The sequence below is a fragment of the Anomaloglossus baeobatrachus genome, chromosome 7, assembly GCF_048569485.1.
Source record: "Anomaloglossus baeobatrachus isolate aAnoBae1 chromosome 7, aAnoBae1.hap1, whole genome shotgun sequence".
Classification (NCBI taxonomy): domain Eukaryota; kingdom Metazoa; phylum Chordata; class Amphibia; order Anura; family Aromobatidae; genus Anomaloglossus; species Anomaloglossus baeobatrachus.
In genome coordinates, this window is record NC_134359.1 from 52,831,456 (window position 1) to 52,854,698 (window position 23,243).

Consider the following 23,243-nt stretch of genomic DNA (forward strand, 5'->3'; position numbering starts at 1 on the left):
AGGGGAGGTCCCCTTTAAATCCAGGTTTGGAGGCGGAGGCAGAGAGACAATTGACAGTTGGAAAACAGGAGACTGTGCGAGCAGAGAGTGAGGGAAGACATCAAAATGGAGAGGGCTGTGCTTAGCCCGTATGAGTAACTGTTTGACCGACTGAGGGATCCAGAAGTGAGGCAAAAGAGGAGTGACCGGGTTGGTGGAGCCAGATCGGTTCATCCCCAACGGAACAGCGCTGATTATCGGACACCGGCGTCCGAGATTGTGAGGGATCTAATCTGCCCAGCAATAAAGACCGGGGGCCAGGGAGACTGCAGATCTCCTGGCCGCAGCAGCACCTGAAGGCAAAGCCGCTACACAGAGCTTAGGGACCGCAGTGAGTACAGCAGTGCCCCTTAGAGAAGCTCCTGCCGCCTGCCATACAGGTGAAGACAGTGAGAGAGGGACAAGGTATAGCTACAGGCAGCCTAGTACCAAGGAGAAACATAGCGCAGCAGGGAGGCCACACAACTGACCTGGTGCAGAGATCCTGAACTGTTCCCAGATCACCAAAAACTGTAACATCAGAAACTGAACCCATTTTTAATAACACCTGCAAGTAAAACCTGGTCAGAGTTAATGAATTGGTGTGACATTTTATTTCTTTCACCTGAAAAGCCATAGGCTGCTGCACTAAAGTGACAGTTGAAAAGGCTGTGAAGAAAAACCGCCATATCTGTGTACTACTAATACTGCCCTGGGGACCCCGCTTCACCTACGGGAAGTGTAAACAACTGGCTGCCTAACCATCACCCCAGAGGTCTGACCTGCAGCCCCAGTAACCATACTAGAACCGTAGGTGGCGTCACGACATACTTTTATTCATTTATTTTTTTCTTTATTATTTTTTTTTTATTTTATTTTTTTTATTTTTATTATTTATTGACTTTCAGCGACCACCAGGGCCACGGAACCGGGCGCAGGCCCCCGTGACATAATCCCATTAACCAACACCCGGAACCGAGTACCCCACGGCCCTGGGGCGGGTCACTAGCGATGTCGCAGCGTGTAAAGCACCCTTAAGTCAATTAACTGACCAAAAGTGGGACTGGATGTCCACCCAATCTGCATGGGATAAGTCAAATTTCCCGTAATGGAAGATCTTGTAAAATAGAGGAGTCTACCATGTTGAATTTTAAAACATATGTTTCTTTGTTCTTATACTGATACGCAGCTTATGCCTCTGTCCCTATTAGGAATACATATATGTCTACTGTCCTAAATTTGCTAGGACTGTTTCGAAATTTTAAAATCATGGCAGGTAAATTAACAGCATTCTATGACAGGAAGAGATGGGACTTAATCAAAATTCATCCAAAACAGATGAGGGAGAGACTACAATGTCCTAAAAATCCCAACACAATTTTGGTAACTGTGGAGACACCGGAGAGATCAGTTGATGAGAATTTGACCAAAAGCTGAAGAGTTTGGTCCTCTTTAGTTGATGTCTAAATAATGGTGTTCGTACACAAGGTATGTTTTAGGGATTGGTTCTTTCAATTATTTATTTAGAATGGTCTTGATCCCACTATTCAGATCCTCACATATGAGTTTCTAACTGATCTGCCTTATAACCCCCCACTCCCCACCCTCCCAAAAAAAATTGGTTAAGGACAGAAACTTAAATCAAAAGTACAGCGTGTGCATGAATAATGCAGAAGGTTTGCACTTCAATGTTCCAAAATCTGTTTTACTACCTACTTACGCTGGAGTATAAAACCTGGATATGGAGAGGTTGCTGCATAATGTATTAATGTAAGTGCCCTTCTTACATTCGGTAACAAATCGTACACTTCACAATAATACTAAAAGTAATAATAGAGCATTTCTTAAAGGGTCGAGGAGCGGTAATGGCGTTGCCTTGCTTTCAGTGCGTAATACAATATTGGTTACGTAAATGGATCTAAACAATCCGAAATAAGATGAGAGCCCTTTAGGATTAGAACAGTATTAACGCTCTTAAAAATGGATATTTTACACCCCTGACTTGTATTATATAAAAACTTTTTTGTATAGTTGTTATAAGCATTTTTATAAATAAGATTCTATAGTCGTAAAATAAAAAGTCCTTTTTATAGACACAAATTTTATTTCCCCTTTTCCCCCCAATACACTGAATAGACACTTTATTGGAGACACCCATCTAGTAGAGCGTTAGACCTCTTTTGGACTTTAGAACCAAAGTTTTTCTTTCTGGTATAGATTTTATGAGCTGTGTTCTATAAAAATACTGGTCCAGAAAGACAGGATAGCTTCTCGTAGTTACCACAAATAATATGGAGGTACCAACATGTTCTAAACAGGCCGTTTTACCTCAAGATGCTCTATACATGTAAGCTCTGGGGACTGTGAAGGCCCGAAAAGTGCCATGGTCTTGGACTCAATCCACGACTATACGACCCATGTTTCATGGTGCTTTGTTCTTAGGTCATAGGTTAAACAACCTCTATGAAGAGTTGAACTTGCTTAGGTAAGCGCTACCGTACAAGTATCCATCTACAAGTAACTGTCACGGATGTGTCACGGGTGACAGACAGTCATGTTGTTTCTTTGCATAGAAGGTCACACTGTTTGGCTGTACAAAATGCTCCCTGACTTTCCATTGTTCCTTCTGTCAGTATTTATTGTACTGGGTAGCTTTCCTGACTGATTTTCACCTCTCCCCCTTTTGGACCCAACAGGAGCTCGACTTCCACCCAGCTGCTGATCATCAGCATTCTCTTGGTGCTTAAATACTTACTTCTTCCCTGGACTCGCTGGTGACATTATTCAGTTCATTCAATCTCTGGTTGCAAGCACGTGGTTTGTACTCCTCTTTGGTGTCGTTGCTGAAGCGTAGTTCATGCTTTTTCCACGTGTGTCCTCCTTATGTCTTCCTTTAGCGTTTAGTGGGGTTGAAGAAGAGCTCATCCCACCTGTTCCCTATTTAGTGTCCAGCACTAAGGATACCTTGTGTCCGGTATCCAGCTTGGCGCATAGGTACGGAACCTATCTATGGTGGTGAGGGACCCCAGGGACCAGCAGTAGGTTTGGTCAGGGGTCACCATCTCCTCATTCCCTAGACATAGGGGTCCCCCTTCCTTTTCACCGCTCGCTTGGTACTGCCCCGTACCTAACGTGGCAGTATCAGACAACCCAGAATGTGTCAAAATAGCATTCACTACATGGTAAGTTCATCTCCACTGGAAAGGTTTCTATTTCAGGTATTTATAGCATATTTAAATCATATGTCATAAATGGCTAACAAGTTTTGGCCTCACTTCCATGACTCTCACCTATCAGGATACTGGGTTATCTGACCTGAATCAGCCAAATCCTATCCAGGAGACCAATGAAGATCTCACCGAAGAGCAGAAGGAAGGTGTTGAGGAGCATTGACGGCAGAGAACCCAAGACACTGACTGGTCAGAGACGCGTTGCCTTGTTCATTCCTAGCCATTCTCTGTACCGCTGTGTTTATTTTATCTCTGGATTTATTTTTTATCAATCATTGAATAAACTTCATGATTTTTATGGATGAGATCAGTGCTGTTTTTTAGAATTTTTTTTTAGAAAACTCAGGACACTTCACAGTAAGGAAACACCCAGAGGACACTTTGCATAGAGGCGGATGATAACTTCTTGTTCTTAGCTATACAAGTAGTATGGCCACCAGCCTACTCCATGTCGCACTATTACCAATTTTTAACCCTTTAAATTAACTTTCTTGCATTGCTCGGTCTTAGCCTGAGCTGTTGCTTGCACAGTATTTGAAGATGGCTATTTCCATATGAATCGCCGCTAACATTTTATAACACAAGACACCAGTCATTCAGACACCGGTGATTTGTCCCGTTATCTTGTTGCCATGACAATACCCATCCGTGTGAACTAAGACTAACGAGAAGCCATTTTTGCATTCATTTGCTGCACAACAGACTGATTAAAGCAATAATCTAAGCTTCCTCCACGAATAAAATGATTTTTGTGAAATATTTGAAAAAATCAAAAATTTATATCAATCTCTAAGTTACTGCAATTCTTATGGAGCTGAGATTTCCCATAGCTTTATATAAGCAAGCCACAAATACTCTCAGAAGAATACAGACTTGAGAAGGTAATATATTCTGTGGTGTATGGAGGAACAGGCAGAAACAGGTTTTATGGAGGGCTGCAAATGCTGAAGAATAACTGATGGATACATACATGTTTGCTGAGTTTCTTGCTTCTAAAATAATATAGTTAGGTTTCAGTTGAGCGTCAATGAATAAACATTTCTTATAGTCTAGTACTGTAAGGTCAGGCGTTGTGGCGCAGGTGGTCTCCTGTTATCTACCCTGGTATTTTTGGACTGATGACTCTCTTGTCCAAGCAACTGATATAGTAAATTGATTAGGCTTTATAGTGTGTTGCAATTTATAAGCATTAAAGGCAGAAACTGTAAAAAGGTTTTCTACTACTAATGTGACCCCCTTTCTTTTATCCTAACTATTCCTAACTAACACTTTCCTACTATACTTCTATCTACTCTGCTCATCTCTAAGAGGCTTGTAAATACTTTTATTGTTATTGTTGTAGCTTTGATCCTTCCGGCTCCAGACTAGAATCGGACAAACTGAGCAAAGCACATCACTGGTGAGGACTGAGAAGAGAGTGAAATGTGATCTGAGACAGCACACCTGCTGTCCTTCATGCTGTCCGTGGTGCTGATCTTCGTCTCCAGCCCTCCAGTCTCCCCGCTGCAGCTGCTGCCAGGCAGTGAAGTGAATATTAAATGAGAATAATGAGCGGCGGTCGGCAGCAAGTGGCAGCAGCGGCAGAGACAGGAGGGCTGGAGAAGGTGAGTAAATGTTTTGGTTTTTTTTTAACTGACACGTGTGTTTTCTCCGGCGTGTGTCACACGGGACTGCATCCACACTACACCCGTGTGATACGGGTGCGGGCCGTGTGACACCCGTGCTGCCGGACAAAACACTGACATGTCAGAGCTTAGAAAAACGCACATACGTACAAACGCACATGGACACACGTTCCGTGTGGTTTTACATGTGTGTGCCTGCTACCATAGGGTATCATTGCTGAACATGTCTCCGTGCCGCCGGTACGTGCAAAAAATGACAAACACGTGCCGGCGGCACGGATGTGTGTCGCAGGCCTTATACATAGTGGAGGCGGTGTGATGGCATGCAGGGCTTACAATGGCCCTGGGTCACTAGTGTTTATTAATGATGTGACTGAAGACAAAAGCAGACAGATGAATTCTGAAGAGAACAGGGAGATACTTTCTGCTCAGATTCAACCAAATGCAGCAGGTTAATTGGACGGCACTTCAGAATACAGATAGGTTGTGACCCAAAACATATTGCAAAAGAAACCCAGGATTTTTTAAGGCAAAAACGTGGAATATTCTGCAATGGCCTAATCATCACCAGATATCAGCCACAAAGAGCTGCATTTTACATGCTTAAGACAAAATGTAAGTATCCTTCATTAGGGCCAGCCTTAAAGGGAATCTGTCACCAGGTTTTTGGTATGTAAGCTGAAGACAGCATGCTGCAATGTTTAAAACAGAATTCAGAAATGCCTGTGTTGTCCAGGTCCAATCTGTTGTATATTTGCTATGTTTGGTTAAGCAGAAGGACCATTATCATTGCTCAGACTACAACGTCACGAGCAAGCAGTCTCCTCTGACACCTCACTGTCAATGTACAATGGAAGAACAGGCAGAAACAGGTTTTATGGAGGGCTGCAAATGCTGAAGAATAACTGATGGATACATACATGTTTGCTGAGTTTCTTGCTTCTAAAATAATATAGTTAGGTTTCAGTTGAGCATCAATGAATAAACATTTCTTATGGTCTAGTACTGTGAGGTCAGGCGTTGTGGCGCAGGTGGTCTCCTGTTATCTACCCTGATATTATTGGACTGATGACTCTCTTGTCCAAGCACCTGATATAGTAAATTGATTAGGCTTTATAGTGTGTTGCAATTTATAAGCATTAAAGGTAGAAACTGTAAAGAGGTTTTCTACTACTAATGTGACCCCCTTTCTTTTATCCTAACTATTCCTAACTAACACTTTCCTACTATACATCTATCTACTCTGCTCATCTCTAAGAGGCTTGTAAATACTTTTATTATTGTTGTAGCTTTGATCCTTCCGGCTCCAGACTAGAATCGGACAAACTGAGCTGAGCACATCACTGGTGAGGACTGAGAAGCGAGTGAAATGTGATCTGAGATTGCACACCCAGACTATTGTCACTCACAGAGAGGCAGCCCTATCCCCCCACCCAGTGAAGTGCCCTGCTCAGTTGGTCCGATTCCGATCTGCAGCCAGAAGGATCAAGGTACTTCTGCTATCTACTGTGCTCCTGTAAGGTTCTCTCTAAGAGGCTTGTAAATACCTTTATTGTTGTTGTAGATTTGATCCTTCCAATTGCAGACCGGAATCAGACCAACTGAGCAGACCACATCACTGGTGGGGACTGAAAGGAGAGTTGAGTGTGATCTGAGATTATACGCCCACACTACTGTCACTCACAGGGAGGCAGCCCTGCCCTCCCCCAGTGAAGTGCACTGCTCAGCTGGTCAAATTCCGATCTGCTGCCAGAAGGATCAAGGTACTTCTGCTATCTACTGTGCTCCTCTAAGGTTATCTCTAAGAGGCTTGTAAATGCCTTTATTATTGTAGCTGTGATACTTCCGGTTGCAGTCCAAAATCGTACCGACTGAGCAAGGCATATTACTGGTGGGGCCGCCTCTCTGTGAGTGAGAGAAGTCTGGGCATGGATGCCCAGATCTTACTTCACTCTCCTTTCAGCCCCCGCTACTGACATTCCCTGCTCAGTTGGTCCGATTCCAGTCTGCAGCCAGAAGGATCAAAGCTACAACAACAATAAAAGTATTTACGAGCCTCTTAGAGATAAGCTTACAGGAGCAGAGTAAATAGCAAAAGTATATTAGGAAAGTGTTAGGGGTGCTTCACACACAGCGAGATCGCTGCTGAGATCGCTGCTGAGTCACGGTTTTTGTGACGCAGCAGTGACCTCATTAGCGATCTCGCTGTGTGTGACACTGAGCAGCGATCTGGCCCCTGCTGTGAGATCGCTGCTCGTTACACACAGCCCTGGTTCGGTTTTTTTATTGTTGCTCTCCCGCTGTGACGCACAGATCGCGGTGTGTGTCAGAGAGAGAGCGACGAAATGAAGCGAGCAGAGAGCAGGAGCCGGCCTCTGGCAGCCTGCGGTAAGCTGTAACCAGGGTAAACATCGGGTAACCAAGGTGGTTACCCGATATTTACCTTCGTTAACAGCCTCCGCCGCTCTCAAGCTGCCAGTGCCGACTCCCTGCTCTCTGCACATGTAGCTGCAGTACACATCGGGTTAATTAACCCAATGTGTACTGTAGCTAGGAGTGCAGGGAGCCAGTGCTAAGCAGTGTGCGTGGCTCCCTGCTCTCTGCACATGTAGCGACGTTATGATCGCTGCTGCGTCGCTGTGTTTGACAGCTAAGCAGCGATCATAACAGCGACTTACTAGGTCACTGTTACGTCACAGAAAATGGTAACGTAACAGCGATGTCGTTATCGCTGTCGCTATGTGTGAACCCAGCCTTAGTTAGGAAAAGTTAGGACAAAAGAAAGTGGGTCATATTGGTAGCGGAAAACCCCTTTAAGGCTGCCTACATGAATTGCTCAGGTCTTTTATATCTTTAACAAACAGGGGTCTGATATGTAGGCTTCAACTGGACCACAGGGGAACAGGTAAATCTCCTGGTAGACCGCTGTGCAGGAGTAAGCCACTTAAACTCAAATATAATAAAACGATGTATCACTTAGATTACGGGGTGCAACAGTTCTGACACATTCAGAATTTTTAGGTTTAGCCATGTAGTAGACCTGAGAGAGCTGTCCCCGCCCACACCAGGCTCTCTATAGAGATTGTACATTAACAGTGAGGTGTCAGAGGATGGGGCGTGACGGACTGCCTGCATGTGACATTGTAATATGAGCAATGATAATGGTTCTGTTGCTTAAACAAACATTTCAGATAACCAAAAGATTGAGCTTGACAAGCCAGGCATCCTTGAATTATAAGTTTTAACCCTTGCAGCATGCTGTCTTCAGCTTACATAGCAAAAACCTGGTGACAGATTCCCTTTAAGGCTGACCCTAATGAAGGATACTGGTTGATTTAAACCCAAAGATAAATGTTGGAAAGCCTCATGTTGTGCGTAGCTTTATTTCAGACTATGCGTGTATGAATGCTTCTCGACACTGCGGGACTCAGCGGGGTCTGTACAGTTAATGTAAGGTAGAAATGAGAAATTTAAGCAGCTGTCTGGCAAACCATTTCAATTTGTGGGAAATATTTTCTGAAGCTTTTTTTAGTATCTCAGGAAACAGGTTTTGTCCCAGAGCTCCTGTATGAGTGTCCCCTGGGGAACAGTGTGTCACACAACAGTGCAGATTTTGGAAACAAATTGTCCATTTCATATAATGTTCAGGATGCTTGGAGTGTGGAGCGGCTCCGACAATGTTGTGCGTTCTGTAGAATAATATGTTTGGGGTTTATTTTGGCACCTAAAACAATGATAAGCAAAAAGCTCCTGAAAGATTGAAAATTAGTGAACATATGCTGTTAGTAAAGATGGATGAACACATAAGATTGTAATTGCTATAACCTGCCGACAATCTAATGCCTAAAGTGGGGTTTAGAAAATTGCTGCCAGATACTGAATTGATGTCACCAAGAGAAAGATTAGATTGACTGCTTGTATTGTTCCTTTAGATTACAAAGCAATAGAGGTAATCATAAATGGTTATTCTCTTTCTGGACATTGTTTTGCTAGCCTAGACACTTAGGTGATTCATGCTCGTCTTTATTGGTCAAAGGTCTCATATATACATACAGCTAGGTCCAGAAATATTTGGACAGTGACACATGTTTTCTTATTTCACTTGTTTACCAAAACATATTTAAGATACAGTTCTATATTCAATATGGGCTTAAAGTGCGGACTTTCAGTTTTAATTTGAGGGTATTCACATCCTAATTGGAGAAAGGGCTAGGAATTACAGCTCTATATTTATTATGTAGCTGCTTCTTTTTCATGGGACCGAAAGTAATTGAACAATTCTCAAAAGCTCTGTAATGTGCTGCATTTTCTTGTTAAACCATGATCAATTAAGCAGGTAAAAGGTCTGGAGCTGATTCCAGGTGTGGCATTTGCATTTGGAAGCTGTTGCAATGAACCAACAACATGTGGTCAAAGGAGCTCTCAGTGGACTAGAAACATAAATCATTAGGCTGAAAATAAAAGAAGAAAGCCATCAGACAGATAGTAGGAATGTTAGGGAGTGGTCAAATCTACAGTTTGGTAGAGTCTGCAAAAAAAGAGTGCACTGGTGCGCTTGGGAACTCAAAAAGGCCTAGACATCAATGGAAGATAACAGTGTTGGATGATTGCAGAATCCTTTTCATGGTGAAGAAAAATGCCTTCACAACATCCACCCAAGTGACAAATCTGTCTAGGAAGTCGGTGTTTCAGTATCTAAGTCTACCCTAAAGAGAGACTTCATGAGAGCAAATACAGAGGATTCACCACAAGGTGCAAACCATTAATAAGCCTTAACTACAGAAAGGCCAAATTATAATCATTTAAAAAAGCTACACAGTTCTGGAAAAATATTCATTGAAGAGGTGCAACTAAAATCAACCTGTACCAGAAAGACGGAAAGAAGAAAGGATGGAGAAGGCTTGTAACAGATCATGATCAAAAGCACAGCACATCCTCTGTAACGCATGGTAGAGACAGTGTGATTGCTGGGCATGATGGGCTTCCAGTGGCCCTGGGTCAGTAGTGTTTATAAATGATGTGACTGAAGACACAAGCAGCTGGATGAATTCTGAATTGTACAGGGTAAGACTTTCTGCTCAGATTCAACCAAATGCAGCAAGGTGGATTGGATGGTGCGTCACAGTACAGATACTGTAATTCAGTGACACAAAACATATTGCGAACAATATGTTTTTATAGAACAATAATAGCAACACAGAAGATCTAAACGCTATAGAGCTGCATTTTACATGCTTAAGAAAAAATCAGTGAGGGCAATCAAAGAGGGCAATCTTCAAGCGGAAACTGGATAAACATATAGCTGGGATTATTTAGGAAATCCTGCACTCGCAGGTGATTGGACCCGATGGCCCTTAAGGTCCCTTCCAACTCTACCATTCTTTGAAAATGTAAGTATCCTTCATCAGGGTAGGCCTTTAAGGGAATCTGTCACCAGGTTTTGGCTATGTAAGCTGAAGACAGCATGCTGCAAGAGTTAAAACACAGAATTCAGGGATGCCTGTCTAGTCCACTTCTGATCTGTTGTTCATTTGCTATTTTGTTTAAGCAGCAGGACCCTTGTCATTGCTCAGACTAAAATGTCATGCGCTGGCAGTCTGGCATGCCCTCTCCTCTGATTGACACCTCACTGTCAATATACAATCACTGTCAATGTACAACCAGGTTCTCTATACATGTTCTCTATAGAGGTTGTCTACCAGGTTCTCTATAGAGATTGTACATAGACACTGAGGTATCAATCAGAGGAGGGGGAGTGCCAGACTGCCAGCGCATGACACTGTAGTCTGAGCAATGATAAGGTGGGATAGCTTTCTCAGCTCTGCTACATGGCTACAAATTTTTATTTTGTCAGAACGGCTGCACCCAGTAATATAAGTGATACACCGTTGGATTCAGAATCTTTTTGAGTACATTATGCTGCTGTAAGATGAGCAGATGCTCAACTGGTGATTTCTTCAAAGATAAAAACCCCTAACATGAAAGGCTGTAAATCACAAGAACAAGTTCACATAGAACTATACCCAACAAGGAAAAAGGGAGAATAGCACCCGACCCCAGAGCAGGTCACCAGATGCCCCAATCTCGGATAAGGTATTTTTGTATACAAGATGTGTAATATTGCTTTCTTCAAAGGTTGCTAAAACGACATGGACCATTTACAAACGTCCTAACTTCTGAAATATAAAATTGCGGATTGTGAATCTATTAAAAGATAAGTCCCGTTACCAATTCATTAAGGTATATAAGGGAATACTGTATTAACAAGGCTATTGGTTACGACGAGCAGATAAATTATTGTAAAAGTTTGCGGGCCAGAAGTGCGCTCGGTGTGATCTTGTTTGTGACCGTGTGCCAAATCTATTAACTTTCTTTTACTATAATCTTTTAAATAAATCCCAAGGAATTGAAGGGCACGTCTTAGATTAATCGCTGTGACTGATGTTTCATTTTGGCACCTAAATTCTGAGGCCAATCAGTGCACAATGGTGAAGGAGAGCGATAATTTATAGGTGAGTAAAAATCTTTAATAACAAAACGACAGAGCTTGTACTTAGATAACCTTGAAGAAACAAGTGGAGATTTCTAGATTCACCAAACAGCCTCGCTATCCCACACAACAGCAGAAATGTTTACAGGAGTTACTGTTATAGCAAATCACTACTTATATATTATCCCCAAAAATGTTATATGAATTTTCCAACATTCTTTTCTCAATCAATTCCTTGTGATTTTCAAGAAACCTGCTCACTCTGTTCAAATCTACATTGGAGCATCCATTGCAGTGTTAGATTTCACAGGAAGACTAGCACTACGCTCAGTCCTATTCCTCCTCTTCTACGCTCAGTCCTATTCCTCCTCTTCTACGCTCAGTCCTATTCCTCCTCTTCTACGCTCAGTCCTATTCCTCCCGTTCTATGCTCAGTCCTATTCCTCCCATTCTATGCTCAGTCCTATTCCTCCTCTTCTATGTTCAGTCCTATTCCTCCTCTTCTATGTTCAGTCCTATTCCTCCTCTTCTATGTTCAGTCCTATTCCTCCTCTTCTATGCTCAGTCCTATTCCTCCTCTTCTATGTTCAGTCCTATTCCTCCTCTTCTATGCTCGGTCCTATTCCTCCTCTTCTACACTCAGTCCTATTCCTCCTCTTCTACACTCAGTCCTATTCCTCCTCTTCTACGCTCAGTCCTATTCCTCCTCTTCTACGCTCAGTCCTATTCCTCCTCTTCTATGCTCAGTCCTATTCCTCCTCTTCTACGCTCAGTCCTATTCCTCCTCTTCTATGCTCAGTCCTATTCCTCCTCTTCTACACTCAGTCCTATTCCTCCTCTTCTACGCTCAGTCCTATTCCTCCTCTTCTACGCTCAGTCCTATTCCTCCTCTTCTATGCTCAATCCTATTCCTTCCATTCTATGCTCAGTCCTATTCCTCTTTTTCTACGCTCAGTCCTATTCCTCCTCTTCTACACTCAGTCCTATTCCTCCTCTTCTATGCTCAGTCCTATTCCTCCTCTTCTATGCTCAGTCCTATTCCTCCTCTTCTATGCTCAGTCCTATTCCTCCTCTTCTATGCTCAGTCCTATTCCTCCTCTTCTATGCTCAGTCCTATTCCTCCATTTCTATGTTCAGTCCTATTCCTCCTCTTCTACACTCAGTCCTATTCCTCCTCTTCTACGCTCAGTCCTATTCCTCCTCTTCTACGCTCAGTCCTATTCCTCCTCTTCTATGCTCAGTCCTATTCCTCCTCTTCTACACTCAGTCCTATTCCTCCTCTTCTACGCTCAGTCCTATTCCTCCTCTTCTATGCTCAGTCCTATTCCTCCTCTTCTATGCTCGGTCCTATTCCTTCCATTCTATGACCAGTCCTATTCCTCTTTTTCTACGCTCAGTTCTATTCCTCCTCTTCTACACTCAGTCCTATTCCTCCTCTTCTATGCTCAGTCCTATTCCTCCTCTTCTATGCTCAGTCCTATTCCTCCTCTTCTATGCTCAGTCCTATTCCTCCTCTTCTATGCTCAGTCCTATTCCTCCTCTTCTATGCTCAGTCCTATTCCTCCTCTTCTATGTTCAGTCCTATTCCTCCTCTTCTATGCTCAGTCCTATTCCTCCTCTTCTATGCTCAGTCCTATTCCTCCTCTTCTATGCTCAGTCCTATTCCTCCTCTTCTATGTTCAGTCCTATTCCTCCTCTTCTATGTTCAGTCCTATTCCTCCTCTTCTATGTTCAGTCCTATTCCTCCTCTTCTATGCTCAGTCCTATTCCTCCTCTTCTATGCTCAGTCCTATTCCTCCTCTTCTATGCTCAGTCCTATTCCTCCTCTTCTATGCTCAGTCCTATTCCTCCTCTTCTATGCTCAGTCCTATTCCTCCTCTTCTATGCTCAGTCCTATTCCTCCTTTTCTATGCTCAGTCCTATTCTTCCTCTTCTATGTTCAGTCCTATTCCTCCTCTTCTATGTTCAGTCCTATTCCTCCTCTTCTATGCTCGGTCCTATTCCTTCCATTCTATGCTCAGTCCTATTCTTCTTTTTCTACGCTCAGTCCTATTCCTCCTCTTCTACACTCAGTCCTATTCCTCCTCTTCTACGCTTAATCCTATTCCTCCCGTTTTATGCTCAGTCCAATTCCTCCCATTGTATGCTGAGTCCTATTCCTCCTGATCTATGCTCAGTTTTATTCTACCCGTTCTGTGCTCAGTCCTATTCCTCTCATTTTATGATCAGTCCTATTCCTCCTGATCTATGCTCAGTCCGATAACTCCCCATCTACACTCAGTCCTATTCCTTTTCTTATACGCTGAGTTCTATTCCCCCTAATTTACACTCAGTCCTATTCCTCCTGACCTACTCTGAGTCCTATTCCTCCGATTCTACCCTCAGACCTATTCCTTTTGTTCTATGCTCCATGCTATTCCTCCTTTTCAACGCTTACTCCTATTTCGCCTGTTCTACGCTCAGTCCTACTCCTCCCTTTCTATGGTCAATCACAATCTTCCTCTTCTACTGTATGCTCAATCCTATTCCTCCCGATCTATGCTCAGTCCTGTTCCTTCCATTCTACTCTCAGTCCTATGCCTCCTGTTCTACTCTCGGTCCTATTCCTCCCATTCTGCCCTCAGTCCTTCTCCTCCCGTTCTACACTCATTCCTATTCCTCCCATTCTACTCTCGGTCCTATTCCTCCCATTCTGCCCTCAGTCCTTCTCCTCCCGTTCTACACTCATTCCTATTCCTCCCATTCTACTCTCAGTACTATTCCTCCCATTCTACTCTCAGTCCTATTCCTCCTGTTCTATCCTCAGTCCTATTCCTCCCATTCTGCCCTCAGTCCTACTCCTCCCATTCTACATTCAGTTCTATTCCTCCTATTTTACCCTCAGCTTTATTACTCCTGTTAGTAGTTGGGCCATGGAGTTTTCCAGCCTATTATGATCCATCTATGCATCGTGGTTTCCACTATAAATGGAAAACAGTGATGAAGATGTGATCAAAGATTTAGGTGCCGATTCATCGAACATTGAGCCAAAGAAATCTAGCGTAAAACAGTTTTGAAAAGTCAAAATGTATTTTCTGTCAGCCTGTATCACAAATAGTGTCAAGACTGACAGGAGGCATTAAAGGGTAAACCCAAGATTTTGAAGGAGTTTTCCAGCTGAGTTGGTGACCACAAAAATTGAATGTGTCCTCTTTTTCTCACTCCACCTCTGTATATACTTACTTTTCAAACTGTTTATATGTACTAACTATTGTTTATTAGAATAGTTTAAGGGAATCTGTCATATAAAAAAGCTATTAACCTGCATGTATGAGTGTTCTGTAGCTGCCTGGCGCCCACACTGAGAGCTCCGCTGCCGGGAGGATAAAAACTTTGTTCTTCCTGACAACCTCGTGTTTTTAGTCATAGGGGTGCAGATTGACCCCGTATATGCATGCTATTAGCATTCTTTTACATGACAGGTTCCCTTTAAGTGGTTAGCTATACATTATTTTTTATTATAATAATGGGAGTGTAGAGTTGCTTACTAGTTAATACCTCCTATCTTGGCTAGTCAAAGGTAATGAAAGGGTTATATTGGACTGTTTGTGGCTGCTGTAGTCAATCAGTGATTGAAGTGGTCACAACCTGTACTTCCCTGGCTACACTATTCAATAATGCAAGCAGTAAACAAAGACCAGGAAATAAAAAAAGAAGTGAGTACTGATTAATTATTTACTCATTTTTCACATTTGTAGCTGTTTTTAAAAAAACATGTTTTATTATGAAAAAAAAACCTTTAATATGTGTATATATATATATATATATATATATATATATATATACACAACATACATATACACTGGAGATCAAAATAAGAGAACAACGCATAATTTCCTAAATGTTGCGGTCATTGTGTCGTCCTCTGTGATTATATCCTAACATGAGGAAACTCGCAGTGTTTTAAACTTATTTCATAAATTGAATTTATTGTAAAGCACATAATAAAAATGGAAATGGAAAAGAAAACGGATCAAAATTAGAGAACACTTTCAGATACCTGCAAGTTATTGGTGTTAATCTGGCAGCTGGTGCAAATTTCCTTAATTATCTGTCAAACCCCATGTAACTGACAGCCTAACTTTCCAGTTTGCACTGACTTTTTAAAAATGGTGTGCGGTTCCAAAGTGACTGAAACCCTCCGGCAGCAGGTTATCCAGATGAAAGCCAAAGCGGTGACCCTATCAGCCATAGCAGGAGAAGTCAGTTGTTCCAAGTCTGTGTTTTTGAGAATATTGTATCTTTACAACATCACAAACTCTTTCAAGTCCCCCAAGAAGGCTGGTCACCCTCACAAGACAAATGCGAGAGAGAACAGGATAATGCGGAGATTCTCCATGGGTAACCGTTTGTGTGTGTATGAAATTTTGCACAGATGCCTCATGTGACTCAGGGAACGTCATAGACTATGTTTTGACAGGAAAATGTAACCCCGTGCTTTACAGTTATTCACCAAAAACCTGCTTACATTAAAGTCAATGGAGCTGGGATCTACAGGTCATGAATAGGAGCTGTGATAGGTTGTTATAGGTAATGAAGGACATTCTTAGAATAAGAAGCTTCTGTGTGAGGCAATATGATTTTGCAGGAGAGACGGACAGACAGAGACAGAGAGAGACAGAAAGAGACGCACACAGAGACAAAGAGAGGCAGAGAGAGATAGAGGCAGACAGAGAGACAGACAGAAAGACAGAGAGAGACAGACAGAGACAGACTGAGAGAGACAAAGAGAGCGAAAGAGACAGACAGGACAGACAGACAGAGAGACAGAGAGAGACAAACATACAAAGACAGACAGAGAGAGACAGAGACAGACAGAAAGACAGAGAGAGAGACAGACAGAAAGACAGACAGACAGAGACAGAGAGAGACAGAAAGAAAGAGAATCACACAGAGACAGACGGAGGCAGACAGAGACAGAGTCAGACAGACAGAGAGACAGACAGAGAGAGACAGACAGGGAGAGACAGAGAGACAGACAGAGAGAGAAAGAGACAGACAGGACAGACAGCGAGACAAAGAGAGACAGACATACAAAGACAGAGAGAGACAGATAGAGACAGACAGAAAGACAGAGAGAGAGAGAGACAGAGACAGACAAAGACAGATACAGAGACAGACAGAAAGACAGTTACTATCCCAGGTACAACAGCTATTATCATATATTACTGAATGGCATACAGTTGCATACATTCTCGACTAGAGATATTTTCCATACTTTATGCCAAAACACGCTACTCTCGACTCCCTACCAAAGTTGGATCTCTAGAAGTAATTAATTAATTTAGGCTACTTTCACATTGCATTTTTCCCTACGTCCACAGGTCCCGTCGGGGCATCCGTCTGAACCGCCACCCACTCTACAAAGCGTGCTCTGGACGCATGCGCCCAACAGGGCCATTCACTGTTGTGGAGCGCACTGCATTAGCGTGTGCTCTGTTTTGTGCCATTTTTTGCACATATACGTTTCTGCAGACGGACACCCGAATGTACTCCTCTACGTTCGGGTGTCCGTCTGCAGAAATGTATATGTGCAAAAAATGGCACAAAACAGAGCACACGCTAACGCAGTGCGCTCCATAACAGTGAATGGCCCTGTTGGGCGCATGCGTCCGGAGCACGCTTTGCAGAGTGGGGGAGGGGTGGTTCAGATGGATGCCCCGACGGGACCTGTGGACGTAGGGAAAAATGCAATGTGAAAGTAGCCTTAGAATTAAGTAATTTAGAAGATCCTCCTCTATCACATTGTCGACCATTTCCTTCTACTACATGTATAATGATGGGTTCACAGCTCTTTGATGATAACATACAAGATCAATATAACAATCTAACAATCAGGAAGGAAAAATTAAAATAATGAAATGTTTAAATGTGACTTACCTCTGCCAGGAGTAAACTCGAATCGTATATCATTGAGTTCTTTTCTGGAATTTCTGCAAAAACAGATCAAAAACACATTTAAATGTAATGAGGCAGAGTTTATTAAAGCCTATGCTTAGCAGTATAGAGGATTTGCAGTTAGAAATGTAAGCATTTTCCTCCGTTACGCACGCCTTTATGCACCTTTAATTTGTCAAAGACGATCTAAACTCCGAGAAGGTTCAGGGATATTAATGGCCAAAGGTTTATGGAAGAAGAAAAAGCTCATTTTTTTTCCAGCGGCAGTATTATTATCTTTTTAATTAACAAAAAAGCAAAAAGACTGCGTGCGAGTTCCATTTTTATTTCTCAGCGAGGAGCGCGCGCTGTAACGGCTCTTCTCGGAAGCAGCAGAGTATTCCATTCTAATTAAGATGTTTTTACTGCTGAGTGCTACTCTGGAGCCGCAAACCCGTACACAGCGAGCGCCGCTAAGAAAATAGTCTGCAAGTCATATTTTATATTCAAGTGGGAAAATCCGAGTTCTAACACATTCGGATTTGGAAAGACGCTGGTTCCAATTTATTTAATGATATTGGATTTATCATGAGCTATAAAAGTATTTGGTATCCTAACTGTGACTGGACTGTGTACTTTCGGGACTTTTATTTTTACTTGCATGTATATTTGGCTAAAAAAAATATATATTTTTTAAATTGAGCAACATTAAAATGTTCCATCGTTTGCTGTTTACAAGATCTTTTCTTAAAGGGAAACTGTCACCAGATTTTTCCCTATTAAACTAAAAGTCTCCCCTTCTGCAGCTCCTGCGCTGCTTTCAATGAAGGTGCACCTTGGCCCTGACTCCCCTTCCAGACCCCAAAAATAACTTTATAAAACTTGGCCATTAGGTATGCTAATTACCTGTGTTGGCCAGATGGGTGGGCTCATTTTCTGCTCCATTCCCCCCTCCTGCCGATGATCGCTGTCCTCCTTCCTTGATTGACGGGATGACACCTCTGTCATCCTCCTCGTTGCTTTTCAAATCTTGCACCTGTGCAGTTAGTTCGGCTCGTGCAGGCGCAGTTTGCTCTGCCATATTGTGGGCAGAGCAGAAAACAGCTGCCCTCACTCGCGCCGGTGAGCTAAATGCGCAGGCGCGAGATTATGGGCGGGTAAAAGCATGGCGCTAGTGAGGTCATGCACAGCACCGACCTCACCAGCGCCATGCTCGTACCCACCCATAATCTTGCGCCTGCACATTTTGCTCACCGGTGCGAGCTAGGGCTGCTCTGCCCGCGATATGGCAGAGCGAACTGCGCCTGCGCGAGCCGACCTAACTGCACAGGCGCAAGATTTGAAAATGCGACGAGGCTGATGACGGAGGCGTTATCCCGTCAATCAAGGAAGGAGGATGGCAATCAGCGGCATTGGGGGGGAAAGGAGCAGAAAATGAGCCCGCCCAACTGGTCAACCAAGGTAATTAGCATACCTAAGGGCCAAGTTTTATAAAGTTATTTTTGGGGTGTGGAAGTGGAGTCAGGGCCAAGGTGCACCTTCATAGAATGCAGCCCAGGAGCTGCAGAAGGGGAGACTTTTGATTTAATAGGGAAAAATCTGGTGACAGGTTCGCTTTAAGTGCATATTGCTGGATGTAGAAAGAGATAACTCAGAATCTGTCAGTGAGCTCGTTCCAGCACAGATTACTTTATCAGATGTAGCAACACATATATTTGTGAAAAACAGGAAACCCATGCTGGAACTGCACTGGAGCGAAGTGATACAATAAAAAGCCCAATTGCATCCAAGGTGCATGAAAATGTGTGACAGAATTTATTGATAGATACAAACACTTAAAAACATACTAAAATTACTAAACTAAAACCTCTATACAAAAATGTAAAGGAGGGATCCTTGAGCACACACCCATAAACCCGTAATACACAATACATGAAGTAGGAAAACACAAATGATCCTCAAATATAATCACATATATATACATGAACAATTCCATATTAGAGAGAAGAACATGGTTGACCCAAGAAAAAGTATTATCTATACCAGACAGGCAGATGTGTGAAGCAAACATTCCCACGCGTTTCGCTAACTAGTGGCTTCCTCAGGGGTAAAGACACAATTAAATTTGAGAGGTATTTAACCTGAAACATACAATTGCATAACGCACAACAGCTTGGTCAGAAATCAAATTTGCATACATAGCCATTATATTACCTTATCTGAGAGTTCCAATAGAGGTCAGTTTGTTTAACCCCTTCACCCCCGTGCGATTTTCTGTTTTCGTTTTATTTGCTCCCCTTTTTCCGAGAGCCGTAACTTTTTTTATTTTTCCTTCAATCTTGCCATATGAGGGCTTATTTTTTGCGGGAAAAGTTGTACTTTTGAATAAAACCATTAGTTTACTGCAAATTGTGAAAAAAATTTCAAGTGCGGTGAAATTGCAAAAAAAGTGCAATTGCACGATGGTTTTTGGGATATTTTATTCACTGTGTTCACTGTATGGTAAAACTGATGTGTTGGTGTGATGCCTCCGGTCGGCACGAGTTCGTAGATACCAAATATGTGTACTTTTATCTAATGGGTTAAAACAAATTCAGAAGTTTGTCTAAAAAAAGAATTGCACTTCTTGTGACGTAACTGTCTTATTTTTCGGGATCTGGGGCAGTATGATGGCTTACTTTTTGTGTCTTGAGCTGACGTCTTTAAATATAGCATTTTTGTGCAGATGCGATGTTTTGATCGCCAGTTATTGCATTTTAGAAAAAAATTGTGGCGAACAAACAAACGAAATTTTGGCATTTAGAATTGTTGTCTCCCCACACCGTGTACTAATCAGATTATTTAATTTTGTCCCTGTTGTTGGAGACTAGTGACAGCTTTAGGACTGGAGCCTCTCATCTCCATCCGGCTCTCTACATTTAAATGTGATTTAGTTTCTTTTGGCATTGAAATGGTAAATGTCAGTTTTGCTGCTATCAGCTTCTCCTGCAGTTCCTAGCTGAGTGTGTCAGCTGCAGCTGTTTTGTAGCCACGCCCCTTCAGGCTTAAATAGAGGTGTTTCTCAGCATTCCTTGCTGAAGATACAAACATTTGTCCTCTGGCCACCTTGGAGAAAGGTTCTGCTATGGCATTTTCCGATTCTCAGACTTTATCCTTTTTGTTGCTTTTACCCTGGTTTGTCTTATCTCACCTTGTGTCTTGTTAGTGCAGCAGTGGGCCTAGTGAACCTCACCTGCCCTTCACTAGCCATGGCATATATAGGGTCTTCTCAGGGTCTCAGGTTCCTGCTTGGTGGCAGTTGTGGAGATTGTATAGGGACTGGTGAGGAGAGTAGGGCAGCTGCAGGTGAGGATAGGAGGTGTCCAACCTACTCCTACCCCACTAGTACCAGGGCCTCCTGTTGTTATTCTGTCCCCGTTGTGTCCCCTTTAGGTGTTGTGTTCTTGTTGTGCGTCAGATGCCTGTAGGTCTGTAATGTCCCTGCCACAGTTGTCACACCTGGTAAGCATGACAGCAATGTTATGTGGCTTTCACTGCTTGCTAGGTACTTGGAAGTACCAAGCAAGCGGTGAAAGGTAAGGGAAGGGGACCTCTGCGTCTAGGTAAGGGGGAGATGGTGACCCCTGACCAAACCTACAGCTGGTTCCTGGGGTCCCTCACCACCCTAGATAGGTTCCACAACTATGCACGGAAACGGATACCTAACCTTAAATATTTAACGGATACGATGAGCTCTTTGTCAACCCCACTAAAACGCTAAAGGAAGACACAAGGAGGACACACCGGGAAAAAAGCATGAACTACTTTTCCACAGAGGACACAGGTAAAAGTTCAGCTAAGCTTCAGCAATGATACCACAGATTAGAGCAAGCCACCTGCTTGCAACCAGAGCTAGTAGGAACTGAATAATATCACCAGTACCAGTCCAGGTAAGAAGGGAGTATTTAAGCACCAAGAGAATACTGATGATCAGCAGCTGGGTGGAAGGTGAGCTCCTGCTGGGTCCAAAAGGGGAGAAATTAATCCAGCAGGAAAGCTACCTATACCAATGAATAGTGACAGCAGGAACAATGGAAAGTCAGGGAGCATTCTGCGCAGCCGGACGCTGTGACCTTCTATTGCCAGAAACCACATGACTGTCACCCATAACAGTAGCCTGAACAATATTTACATATTTCTGGAAATTCACTTAAATATATAATTCAATAGAAGCAACGTACAGACTGAAAATCCCCAGACCTAAAAATAGAAAATACACACAACAGTGATTTATAAATGACAGAATACAACAATATTGTATGGATAATGCTCCGAGAGCGACGTGCCGCATGCACGAGAATGAAATAAATACCACCGTTAACTTATTGTGTCAGATATTCTGTACTAATAAATCTGCCTCAAATGCTCCTTGCTACATTTTGCTTTTTGGTTTAATTGCCAATGCATAAAGCAATTTGTTTCAAAGAAACTGAAGAAAAATGGTGGTATTCTAGCAATTCATCTTGTGCATTGTTCAGATGACGAGTGACTCATTTATCTCGCACTTTCTGAACACCTGCGTGCGATGCTTCTACCCACTATAATTCCCAATGAGCCGGGCTCTTTTCTGCTCTCTAAAATGAAGCATTTATGTTACTCCACAAAGTTAAACACTAATTTGTCTTGCTGGCGCTCGGCTGTTTCTGACCGGCTTTTTGTGAAGTTCTCCCATAAAATATATTACTCATAGGTACAAAAAGAATGAGAGAAAAACAGATCTTAATATGAATTAATTAGACGGAGATGAGAAGTGAAATACGATGAGTATATAAAACATGCACTGTCACTCTGTATATAGGGAATGGTGGAAAATAGGGGGGTTTAGAAAAGTGCTCTTTTAGAGTAAGGGTTTCATACACCGGATATTTAAGGTCTGAGAACGGACCGCGATGTCCGGACCAACCTGCGCTCATCACACTGGGGCTGAGGCCACACGGGGATTACTGAGATCCCCTCGCATGTCACTCGGCTCCCACTGGCAGTACAGCAGAGCCGAGTGTCATGCGAGTGTCACTGCGACTGAGGTCCGACTGTGAGCGGACCTCAGCTGTGGGGGGCGGGCCGGCACTGAGGAGGGACGGACCTCAGCTGTGGGGGGCAGGCCAGAGCTGAGGAGGGGTGGGCCGGCTCTGAGGAGGGGAGGGATGGATTTATCTCCCTTTCTCCTCCATAGCTGGATATTGCCATTCTCACCCTGCACTCGCAGTACACCGGTGTACTGCGGGTGCAGTGCGATTTTTCTCTCGCCTCATACACTTGAATGGGTGCGAGAGAAAGAGTCTCGCATTACAGTCGCGGCATGCTGCGATTGTTTTCTCGGTCCGATTAGGGTTGAGAAAATAATTGCTCATGTTCACTAACACACAGGCTAATATTGGTCTGAGTGGAATACAATGTTTTATCGCGCTCCACTCGCACCATTTTTCTCGCCGTGTGTCTTAGGCCTAATAGGCATACTCAAGGCAGTTGGGTCAAGAGACCTGCGGCTTATCCCGTTATCACAGTCCACACTTGATGTGTGAAACCAGTCTAAAACACAACTAAAACACAGGCAAAAGATGCCCATAATATGTTAATATTATTTGAAAATAGCCTTAAAGGGAACCTGTCATCAGAAATTTAGCTTGAAACCTAAAAGTTTCCCCCTCTGCAGCTCCTGGGCTGCATTCTAGCAATGTTCCTGTACTTTTTGTGGCCCCTTTTAAACCAAATTAAATACTTTATAAACTTGTACCTTTTGCTATGTAAATTTTGTAAATCGTCCATGGGGGCGGGCTCTCTGTTGACCGTTGCTGTTCCTCCAGAACATTGACGCCGTCCCCCCACGCTCTATTTCATCCATCAGGACGCCGCCCACTGCGCCCGAGGTGCCGCCCACGCCAGGATCGCTGGTGACGTGTGTCACAAGCACGAGATTATGGGCGG

The 23,243-nt window shown here is 43.1% G+C and overlaps 1 protein-coding gene across 2 annotated transcripts in view; it reads right to left on the minus strand.

The window, feature by feature from the left end:
• The window catches only part of STK39 (serine/threonine kinase 39), a 511,018-nt gene that overhangs the window by 111,296 nt on the left and 376,479 nt on the right, over positions 1 to 23,243 (minus strand). For both annotated transcript variants that reach the window (XM_075318852.1, XM_075318853.1), the window contains exon 15: positions 17,283 to 17,335. In XM_075318852.1, the coding sequence (XP_075174967.1) occupies positions 17,283 to 17,335 (53 nt within the window). The remainder of the gene's footprint in view (positions 1 to 17,282; positions 17,336 to 23,243) is intronic.